The sequence below is a fragment of the Oncorhynchus clarkii genome, chromosome 16 (genome assembly GCF_045791955.1).
Source record: "Oncorhynchus clarkii lewisi isolate Uvic-CL-2024 chromosome 16, UVic_Ocla_1.0, whole genome shotgun sequence".
In the NCBI taxonomy this organism is placed as follows: Eukaryota; Metazoa; Chordata; class Actinopteri; order Salmoniformes; family Salmonidae; genus Oncorhynchus; species Oncorhynchus clarkii.
In genome coordinates, this window is record NC_092162.1 from 602,889 (window position 1) to 614,651 (window position 11,763).

Genomic DNA, 11,763 nt, shown 5'->3' on the forward strand with positions numbered 1-11,763 from the left:
TTTCACCCAATAAATATATGATTTTTTCTTCATCTTTTATAGTTTCAAATTCTTTGTATTGAATTATAATTTTGGGAAATAATTATTCTCTTAGGTCTGAGTATTTGTCACAGTGTAATAGGAAATGCAGCTCTGTCTCTACCTCTCCCCTGGAGCAGAGTGAGCACAGCCTGTCCTCTCTGGGCAGCCAGGTTTGTCTGTGACGACCGGTCTCTATAGCCAGACTGTCCTCTCTGGGCAGCCAGGTTTGTCTGTGACGACTGGTCTCTATAGCCAGCCTGTCCTCTCTGGGCAGCCAGGTTTGTCTGTGACGACCGGTCTCTATAGCCAGACTGTCCTCTCTGGGCAGCCAGGTTTGTCTGTGACGACTGGTCTCTATAGCCAGACTGTCCTCTCTAAGCAGCCAGGTTTGTCTGTGACGACTGGTCTCTATAGCCAGACTGTCCTCTCTGGGCAGCCAGGTTGGTCTCTGACGACTGGTCTCTATAGCCAGACTGTCATCTCTGGGCAGCCAGGCTGGTCTGTGACGACCGGTCTCTATAGCCAGCCTGTCCTCTCTGGGCAGCCAGGTTGGTCTGTGACGACCGGTCTCTATAGCCAGACTGTCCTCTCTAAGCAGCCAGGTTTGTCTGTGACGACTGGTCTCTCTCTATAGCCAGACTGTCCTCTCTGGGCAGCCAGGTTGGTCTCTGACGACTGGTCTCTATAGCCAGACTGTCCTCTCTGGGCAGCCAGGTTGGTCTGTGACGACCGGTCTCTATAGCCAGACTGTCCTCTCTGGGCAGCCAGATTTGTCTGTGACGACCAGTCTCTATAGCCAGACTGTCCTCTCTGGGCAGCCAGATTTGTCTGTGACGACCAGTCTCTATAGCCAGACTGTCCTCTCTGGGCAGCCAGATTTGTCTGTGACGACCAGTCTCTATAGCCAGACTGTGCTCACTGAGTCTGTAACTAGTCAGTGTTTTCCTCAGTTTTCTATCAGTCACAGTGGTCAGATAGTCTGCCACCATGTACTGTCTGTTTAGAGACAAATAGCATTGAAGTTTACTTTCTAAAATATGATATATTTTTATTTTTGTTTTGTGATGATTTGGTTTGGCCAGATTTTCTGAGTGTTGTCCTGAGGCTCTATGGGGTTGGTTTGGGTTGGTGAACTGAGCCTCAGAACCAGCTGGCTGAGTGCTGTCCTGAGGCTCTATGGGGTTGGTTTGGGTTGGTGAACTGAGCCTCAGAACCAGCTGGCTGAGTGCTGTCCTGAGGCTCTGTGGGGTTGGTTTGGGTTGGTGAACTGAGCCTCAGAACCAGCTGGCTGAGTGTTGTCCTGAGGCTCTGTGGGGTTGGTTTGGGTTGGTGAACTGAGCCTCAGAACCAGCTGGCTGTGTGCTGTCCTGAGGCTCTATGGGGTTGGTTTGGGTTGGTGAACTGAGCCTCAGAACCAGCTGGCTGAGTGCTGTCCTGAGGCTCTATGGGGTTGGTTTGGGTTGGTGAACTGAGCCTCAGAACCAGCTGGCTGAGTGCTGTCCTGAGGCTCTATGGGGTTGGTTTGGGTTGGTGAACTGAGCCTCAGAACCAGCTGGCTGAGTGTTGTCCTGAGGCTCTATGGGGCTGGTTTGGGTTGGTGAACTGAGCCTCAGAACCAGCTGGCTGACTGCTGTCCTGAGGCTCTATGGGGTTGGTTTGGGTTGGTGAACTGAGCCTCAGAACCAGCTGGCTGACTGCTGTCCTGAGGCTCTGTGGGGTTGGTTTGGGTTGGTGAACTGAGCCTCAGAACCAGCTGGCTGAGTTCTGTCCTGAGGCTTTATGGGGTTGGTTTGGGTTAGTGAACTGAGCCTCAGAACCAGCTGGCTGAGTGCTGTCCTGAGGCTCTATGGGGTTGGTTTGGGTTAGTGAACTGAGCCTCAGAACCAGCTGGCTGAGTGTTGTCCTGAGGCTCTATGGGGCTGGTTTGGGTTGGTGAACTGAGCCTCAGAACCAGCTGGCTGACTGCTGTCCTGAGTCGTTATGGGGTTGGTTTGGGTTAGTGAACTGAGCCTCAGAACCAGCTGGCTGAGGGGACTCTTCTCTTGTTTCATCTCTTGACATTGTAGAGCTGTGTGATGGAATGTTTTGGGGTCACTTGTTTTTAGATGGTTGTAAAATGTGATGTCTCTTTTTTCTATTTGAATGAGGAGGGGGTATTGGCCCAATTCTGCTCTACATGCCTTATTTGGAGTTTTTCTTTGCACTTGCAATACAGTCTTGCAAAACTCTGCATGCAGTATTTCAATTGGATGTTTGTCCCATTTGGTAAATTCATTATTAGAGACTGGATCCCGTATTTCACTGCCATATAGAGCAATTGGTTCTATAACTGATTGAACATTTTTGAGCCAGATTCTAATTGGAATTTTGATTTTGATGTTCCTTTTAATGGCATAGAATGCTCTTCTTGCTTTGTCTCTCAGCTCATTCACAACCATGTGAAAGCTACCTGTGTTGCTGATATTTAGTCCTAGATATGTGTAGTTTTTTGTGTGTTCTAATAGAACTGTGTCCAAATAGAATTTATATTTGTTTATTATTTCCGGACCTTTTTTTTGGAATATCATTATATATATATTGTTTTAGGTTAACGGTCAGAGCCCAGGTCTGACAGAACCTGTGGAGACGATCTAGGTGCTGCTGTAACCCCTCTTTAGTGGGAGACAGCAGCACCAGGTCATCTGCGTACAGCAGACACTTGATTTCAGTGATGTGTAGGGTGATACCAGGTGCTGCCGATTCTTCTAATGTTTTTGCCTATTCATTATGTAGATGTTAAATAGTGTTGGGCTTATTGGGCAGCCCTGTTTCACTACCCGTCCCTGAGTCTCTCTCTCTCTCTCTCTCTCTCTGCATGCTGGGAATGATTGGTGCATGCTGGGAATTGTTTGAGTGAAGGAGTGCGTGTGTTGTGTAGAGTTAGATATTCACAACTTTCTTTCGGTTTGCTATTTCTTGGTGGCATTTTCTTGGTTTTCTTCTGTGCATGATTAAGGTTATTATTTTTACTTTTTTTGTTGTGGTAGAATTAAGTTTTTTGTTTTTCGTATCGAAATTACCCTGATTTTGGCGGGGATGGCAGCCCGAATGGGGATGCCGTCCCTGTCACTTCGGCACGGCTTTAGGTGTGTTACTGAAGCTACTGTCACGGTGGAGGAGTTTCTGGTCGCCGTAGGAGAGAAGGTAGGCTATGAGAATATTGCTTATGCATCCCGGATGAATAAAGCTGTGGTGGTATTTCTTAAAGAAGAATGTCTGGTTGATCGGATGGTTGAGCATGGTGTAATTCTTAAAGGAATGTTTTTTCAAGTTACGCCGCTTTTTTCTCCGTCAACAAGGGTAACGATTTCAAATGTACCACCGTTTATTCCAAATGAGCTGTTGGAGCGCGAGTTATTGCGCTTTGGGAAGTTCGCCAGTTCAATTAAGGTTGTTCCGTTGGGTTGCAAACACCCGGCGTTGAAACAGGTAATGTCATTTCGGCGACAGGTGTTTATGTTTTTGGACTCACCGGAGCAGACTTTAGAGTTATCGTTTAAAGTCAAGTATGACAATAGATTGTATATGGCTTATGCTAGTACGGGTAGTCAACGGTGTTTTGAGTGTGGGGATGTTGGTCATAAGCGACATGCTTGCCCGAAAAGGGAGAAGGCCGAGGGAGGGGCGCAGGTGGTCATCGTAACGCCTGGGCCCACTGATGTAGGGAGAGGTGGGCCGACAGCGGCAGAGCAGCCACAAGCACCTGGTGCTGAGGAACAAGTTATCCCTGTTGAGGGCACGGGGTTGCAACTTGTATTAGAGGGAAATGTTATGCTACAGAAAAGTATTGTTGTAGAAGGTAAGGATGTATCTGAAGAGCCAGTTCCTCAGACTGGTGAGCAGGTGCCCAGGAGGAGTGCTGGGGTAAAGGAGGGGGTTCATGTGGAGCTAGGCTCCCAGGTAGTGGAGGATATGCCCATTGTGAGTAACGGGGTACAGGAGGGGATTCATGTGGAGCTAGGCTCCCAGGTAGTGGAGGAGATGCCCACTACGAGTAATGAGGTTCAGGAGGGTTTTCATGTGGAGCTAGGCTCCCAGGTAGTGGAGGAGATGCCCACTACGAGTGCTGGGGTTCATGTAGAGCTAGGCTCCCAGGTAGTGGAGGAGATGCCCACTACGAGTAATGAGGTACATGAGGGTTTTCATGTGGAGCTAAGCTCCAAGGTAGTAGAGGAGATGCCCACTACGAGTGCTGGGGTTCATGTGGAGCTAGGCTCCCCGTTAGTGGAGAAGATGCCTACTATGAGTAGTGATGTTCAGGTGGGGCTAGTCTCCCAGGTAGTGGAGGAGATGCCTGGTACGAGTGATGAGGTGCAAGTGGGGAGTGTTGAAAGGGATGTGGTAGAGGGGAGTCAGTTGTCTGTGGTCTCAGCTGAGGATCAGGAGAATGATATGGATATCTCTTTAGATATGACAGCTGCTGGTGAGGACTCAGTTTATGATCTAGAGGAGGTAAATGAGTTTCTGGATCAGACTTTTGGGAAATCTGTCAAATTGGCAGATTATTTTGATGTTGATAAGTTTGTGAGGTCAGCTGTGATGTTACAGAAGACGGTGGGGTTAGACCAATTGAGTGAGAAGAAGCGGTTTCGCTTGAGGAAATGTATTACTGCTGTTGCAGCAGCAAAAGGTGGTGGGAAACGTGTTCAGGTTAAGAGAAGAAAGAAAAATAATGATGATGATCATGCTTCATAGGGTGTCTTTTTTCTCGTTGGTTTCTCTGTGGTTTCTTCTGCTTTTCTTTTCTCTTTTCTATATGGAGGTACTAAGGGTAGGTTCTCTCAATATTAATGGGGGAAGGGACAGGAATAAGAGGGCTTGGGTATTAGAAGTAATAAAACAGAAAAGGCTTAATGTAGTTTTCCTACAGGAGACACATAGTGATGAGGAAAATGAGGTTGACTGGGGTATGTGGTGGGAGGGGCAGCATGTACTCAGTCATGGTACTAATTTCAGTGCAGGGGTGGCAATCTTGTTTTCCTCAGGCTTAGGGGTGACTGTGGTATCTACAACAGAGATTGTCAAGGGTCGGGTTTTATTGGTCAAGGTGGATGTTATGGGGTTTCTGTTTGTTTTTTTGAATGTTTATGCTCCGAATGAGGGTACAGAGCGTAATGCTATATTTGATCAAATAAAGGAAACCTTAAGACAGTGTGACCAAGAGGGGTGTACGGTTTTAGGGGGTGACTGGAACTGTACAGTGGATTTTACTGTTGATCGCACCGCTGAAGAACCTCACCTGCGGTCAGCCACTTGCCTGTCTGGCCTATTAACTGAGTTTGAGCTTTCTGATGTGTGGAGAGTAAGGAATGCAAAAGTTAGGCAGTACACATGGCTAAAAATTAATGAAGGTCGTGTCAGTGCAGCAAGGTTAGACAGGTTGTATGTATCTGATCACTACTGTAGTAGGGTTGGAAAGTGTGCCATTACTCCTGTGGGTTTCTCTGATCATCATATTGTTACTGTTGATATTCACTTGTCCTGTCCACGACGGTCATCGCCTTATTGGTATTTTAATGTTAAATTGTTACATGATGTCATGTTTTGTGACAGGTTTTTGTTGTTTTGGGAAAAATGGAGGGGTATAAAAGGGAATTTTGAGTCCTTGAGACAATGGTGGGAGGTTGGGAAGGCCCAAATACGAGTTTTTTGTCAACAGTATACTGCTCTGTCTCAAATTGAGGTTAAAGAGACTATCAAGGCCCTTGAACAGGACATCAAATCTACTGAATTGAAGCTGCTCACTCAGAACGACCCTGGACTAGTCATGAACTTACAGGACAAGAGACATGAACTGAGGTCGTTTCTGCATGAAAGAGTGAAGGGTGCCTTGATTAGGTCTCATTTCGCTTCCCTCAAGGATATGGATGCTCCTAGCGCTTTTTTTTTCAACCTAGGACAGTCGAAATTTCAACGCAAACAGATGGTCTGCCTTCGTCTCCCTGATGGGAAGGTGACCACGAATGATATTGAAATGCGTCAACATGCCGTGGATTTTTACTCATCCCTTTACAAGGCGGAGGATTGTGACTCTTTATCTACTGAACAGTTGTTACACGGTCTTCCTCAATTGGGACCAGAGCAGAGAGTCGCATTGGACGCTGATATTACACTGCAAGAGCTGTCCACAGCAGTTATGCAGCTCTCAACAGGCCGAGCCCCTGGCATCGATGGTTTACCAGCTGAGTTTTATAAGCACTTTTGGGGGTCTATTGGGGAGGATTTTTATGAAGTGTTGTGTGAATCTTTTCATGAGGGTTCTCTTCCTGTATCCTGTCAACGTGCGGTGCTTTCACTGCTGCCAAAAAAGGGGGATTTGGCTCTCATAAAAAATTGGAGACCTGTTGCCTTGCTGTGCGCAGAATACAAAATTGTTTCTAAATGTCTCTCAAACAGGTTGAAAGAGTATCTGGGATTGTTGATCCACAAGGACCAGTCCTACTGTGTACCTGATCGCTCTATTGTTGACAACTTGTTTCTGATAAGAGATGTTTTAGACATTTGTAAACTGTCTGCTGTAAATGTGGGTTTACTTTCGTTGGATCAGGAGAAGGCTTTTGATCGTGTGGACCACCAGTACTTGTTTAAAACAATGAAAGCCTTTGGGTTTGGGGATGTTTTTCTGTCTTGGGTGAATTTACTGTATGCTGGAGCCTCGTGTATGGTGAAGGTTGGTGGTGGTTTGAGTTGCTCCATCCCTGTCGAAAGGGGCATCAGGCAGGGATGCCCAATTTCAGGGCAGTTATATAGTCTGGCAGTTATATAGTTTGTTTTTTAAGAGCGAAGCTTACTGGTTTCTCTGTGCCAGGTGTAATGAAGGGTCCCACGATAGCACTGTCTGCGTATGCAGATGACGTGATCGTTTTTATTACAGGGGGTGAGGATGTTAAGGTTCTCTCAAACACTTTAAAGGTGTATGAGGGGGCCTCCTCAGCTAGAGTCAATTGGGGAAAGAGTGAAGCGCTGTGGGCAGGTCAGCTTCAGATGGGGTCCGCTCCACGGTTACCAGGGGGGCTTCAGTGGGGCAGAGATGGAATGAAGACTTTGGGAGTTTTTCTAGGCTCCGATGTCTTTCAGAAAAAGAACTGGGAGGGTGTAGTGGAGAAAGTGTGTGCCAGACTGTCAAGGTGGAAATGGGTGTTGCCCCAGCTGTCCTATAGGGGACGGGTCCTGGTAGCTAATAATCTTGCTGCTTCTACCCTGTGGCACAGACTAATGAGTTTACAGCCACCAAAGGGTCTGATACAAGAGCTTCAGAGGACCCTTGTCAATTTCTTCTGGTCTGGACAACACTGGATCAAAGCTGCAGCCCTGTATCTGCCACTGCACGAGGGTGGGCAAGCCCTGGTGGACATTTCCTCTAGGATCACGGCTTTCCGGCTCCAAGCAGCCCAGAGACTGTTGTACAGAGACTGTTCTAGCTGGGTCGAAACAGCCTACATATTGATGAGGAGAGCGGGCTGTTTGGGCTTAGACAAACATATTTTCCTCTTAAAGCTGGAGGGGGGTGATTTGACTGGCCTGACTCCATTTTATGAGTCTGTTATGCAGGTTTGGAGAGTCTTTGTCAAGTCCCGTAAGACCGGCACGCCACCAGGGATGTGGCTTTTTGAAGAGCCTCTTTTTCATAACACTGCCATCCAGTCCCGTGTTCTGGGTTCAGCTAGCCTACGTTCATGCCTATTAGGCGTGGGGTGTACCAAGCTGGGTCATCTGATGCGGAGCAGGAGCAGATTGGAGGAGCTGAGAGAAAGAGCGGGGATCCGATCATCTCGCCTACTGAGGAAGGTCGTCGATGAGGTCTGCGACTCCTTGCCAGTGCTTCATTTGCAGTATGTGACTGACATTTCCAATTCTGATCGGTGGAAGGAGGGTCTGGATTATGTGTTCCCTGCACTGATTGTTAGTGCTGCGATGGGGGCATTTGAGGAGGACGCGGGGATGCTGCTTTCCTTCGATACCCCGGAGCTGGGGGAGTTCAAGGAGGTGGGAAAGAAGGCTATGTACAGAACATGTGTGAAGGTGTCCCATGCCTCTTCCCTGGAAGGGGTAAAATCGACGAGGTGGGCGGATGTGCTTGGTCCAGGTGCTTCTCCAAAAGGCTGTTGGCGATCATTATATAAACTGCCTATTGATAAGAGGACAGCTGACTTCCAATGGAGGATAATACATGGAGCTATAGCCACCAACATGCATCTGGTACACCTGGACCCTACTGTTGGGGAGGGGTGTCCATTCTGTGCTGAAGATGAATCTCTGGCACATCTGTTTTTACTGTGTCCCAGGTTGGTTGGGATGATTGATCTGATCACTGATTGGTTCTCAACGTTGGGAGAGGTTTTCTCTTCCCAACTGTATATATTTGGGCCAAAGTACAGGTTCAGTCAAAAGGGTGTAGTTGTGTTGCTTAATTTTGTGTTAGGGGCAGCAAAATTAGCGATATGGAAGACCCGAAAGAACAGCATTCGGGGACAGGGGTCTGTGGATGTGGTGGGAATGCTGGAGGGAATGTTGGCAGCGAGACTAAGGGTTGAGTTTGCCTATTATAAACTTGTCAACAATATTGATCTGTTTTTGAGTATATGGGGTATTCAGAGGCTGTTGTGTTTTGTTACTGTGGAGGAGGAATTGGAGTTGTGTTTTTAATTGATGTGTAACTGTGGTTTTGTATGAGTATTTATTGTGTGGTGGGCCCCCAGACCCAATAAAGAGTATTTAAAACTCAAACTCTCTCTCTCTCTCTTTATGTCTTTGTCTATGTCTATGTCTCTCTCTCTCTCTCTCTCTCTCTCTCTCTCTCTCTATCTCTCTCTCTCTCTCTCTCTCTAGGGGATGTTCTGAGCTGTACCGTATCCCAATGGTAGAGTATAAATTGGACAGTGAGGGGACGCCATGTGAGTACAAGACCCCGTTTAGACGAAACACCACCTGGCACAGGGTACCCACGTCAGCAGGTCAGCCGTCCAATCCCAACACCCGGTGCTCCCCCACCCAGAGACACCCCGACCGGGCAGGCAGAGACAGGATGGGACAGCAGGTCCTTCAGCAGGGACAGACTGCTATCCCACGATCCACCTCCTTCGATAGAAAGCTGCCAGATGGATCCAGGTAAGGAGCTGAGCACCTGGACAAACTTTACAATGTGTTTATCCTGTTCTCACACTCTTTCTCTCTCTTTCTCTTTCTCTTTCTCTCTCTCTCTCTCTCTCGCTCTCGCTCTCTCTGTCTCTCTCTGTTTCGCTTAACTCTCTTTCCTTCTCTCTCTCTCTCTCTCTCTCTCTCTCTCTCTGTCTCTCGCTTTCTGTTGCACCCACTCTTTTATTCTCACAATCACAATTTATCTCTCTCTCTCTCTCTCACACACACACAATCACTCTCTCACAATCTCAATCACTCTCCTTCTCTCTCCTCCCCATCTCTCAATTCAATTTAATTCAAGGGGCTTTATTGGCATGGGAAACACATGTTTCATGTACAGAAATCAGAAATAACCTTAGAAATATTCACTTACCTTTGATGATCTTCATCAGAATGCACTCCCAGGAATCCTAGTTCCACAATAAATGTTTGATTTGTTCGATAATGTCCAGTATTTACTTTTGTTAGGGCGTTTAGTACACAAATCCAAACGCTCGTGCAGGTCCAGCCGAACGTCGGATGAAAACTTAAAAAAGTAATATTACAGGTTGTAGAAACATTTCAAACTAAGTATAGAATCAATCTTTAGGATGTTTTTTATCATAGATCTTCAATAACATTCCAACCGGAGAATTCCATTGTCTGTAGAAAAGCCATGGAACGCAGGTCGCTATCATGTGAAATGCGCATGGCCAGGACCTGGCTCTCTGCCAGACCACTGACTCAAAGAGCTCCAATCCTGCCCCACATCACAGTAGAAGCCTCATTCAAGTTTCTAAAGACGGTTGACATCTAGTGGAAGCCTTAAGAAGTGCAACATAACCGATATCCCACTGTGTATTCAATAGGGGCTGGGTTGAAAGTCGACCAACCTCAGATTTCCCACTTCCTGTTTGGATTTCTTCTCAGGATTTTGCCTGCAAAGTAAGTTCTGTTATACTCACAGACATCATTCAAACAGTTTTAGAAACTTCAGAGTGTTTTCTATCTAATACTAATAATAATATGCATATATTAGCAACTGGGACTGAGGAGCAGGCCGTTTACTCTGGGCACCTCTGTGCACCTTTCATCCAAGCTACTCAATACTGCCCTCAGCCATAAGAAGTTTAAACATACAGAAGTTTCAAAAGAATAAAGACATTACACATGTCATATTATGTATATATACAGGGTTGTAACGATGTACAAATGGTTAAAGTACAAAAGGGAAAATAAATAAGCATAAATATGGGTTGTATTTACAATGGTGTTTGTTCTTCACTGGTTTACCTTTTCTTGTGGCAACAGGTCACAAATCTTGCTGCGGTGATGGCACATTGTGGTATTTCACCCAGTAGATATTGGAGTTTAGCAAAATTGGGTTTGTTTTCAAATTCTTTGTGAATCTGTGTAATCTGAGGGAAATATGTGTCTCTAATATGGTCATACATTTGGCAGGAGGTTAGGAAGTGCAGCTCAGTTTCCACCTCATTTTGTGGGCAGTGTGCACATAGTCTGTATTTTCTTGAGAGCCAGGTCTGCCTATGGCGGCCTTTCTCAATAGCAAGGCTATGCTCACTGATTCTGTACATAGTCAAAGCTTTCCTTAACTTTGGGTCAGTCACAGTGGTCAGGTATTCTGCCACTGTGTACTCTCTGCTTAGGGCCAAATAGCATTCTAGTTTGCTCTGTTTTTTTGTTAATTCTTTCCAATGTGTCAAGTAATTATCTTTTTGTTTTCTCATGATTTGGTTGGGTGTAATTGTGCTGCTGTCCTGGGGCTCTGTAGGGTGTGTTTGTGTTTGTGAACAGAGCCCCAGGACCAGCTTGCTTAGGGGACTCTTCTCCAGGTTCATCTCTCTGTAGGTGATGGCTTTGTTATGGAAGGTTTGGGAATCGCTTCCTTTTAGGTGGTTATAGAATTTAACGGCTCTTTTCTGGATTTTGATAATTAGTGGGTATCGGCTTAATTCTGCTCTGCATGCATTATTTGGTGTTCTACGTTGTACACAGAGGATATTTTTGCAGAATTCTGCGTGCAGAGTCTCAATTTGGTGTTTGTCCCATTTTGTGAAGTCTTGGTTGGTGAGCAGACCCCAGACCTCACAACCATAAAGGGCAATGGGCTCTATGACTGATTCAAGTATTTTTAGCCAAATCATAATTGGTATGTTGAATTTTATGTTCCTTTTGATGGCATAGAATGCCCTTCTTGCCTTGTCTCTCAGATCGTTCACAGCTTTGTGGAAGTTACCTGTGGCGCTGATGTTTAGGCCAAGGTATGTATAGTTTTTTGTGTGCTCTAGGGCAACAGTGTCTAGATGGAATTTGTATTTGTGGTCCTGGTGACTGGACCTTTTTTGGAACACCATTATTTTGGTCTTACTGAGATTTACTGTCAAAGCCCAGGTCTGACAGAATCTGTGCATAAGATCTAGGTGCTGCTGTAGGCCCTCCTTGGTTGGTGACAGAAGCACCAGATCATCAGCAAACAGCAGACATTTGACTTCGGATTCTAGTAGGGTGAGGCCGGGTGCTGCAGACTTTTCTAGTGCCCGCGCCAATTCGTTGATATATATGTTG

The 11,763-nt window shown here is 46.3% G+C and overlaps 1 protein-coding gene across 1 annotated transcript in view; it reads left to right on the top strand.

The window, feature by feature from the left end:
- Positions 1-11,763, top strand: part of LOC139367853 (signal induced proliferation associated 1 like 2) — a 306,546-nt gene that overhangs the window by 196,677 nt on the left and 98,106 nt on the right. Inside the window, exon 13 of the mRNA XM_071106185.1 lies at positions 8,890-9,168. Within this exon, the coding sequence (XP_070962286.1) occupies positions 8,890-9,168 (279 nt within the window). The remainder of the gene's footprint in view (positions 1-8,889; positions 9,169-11,763) is intronic.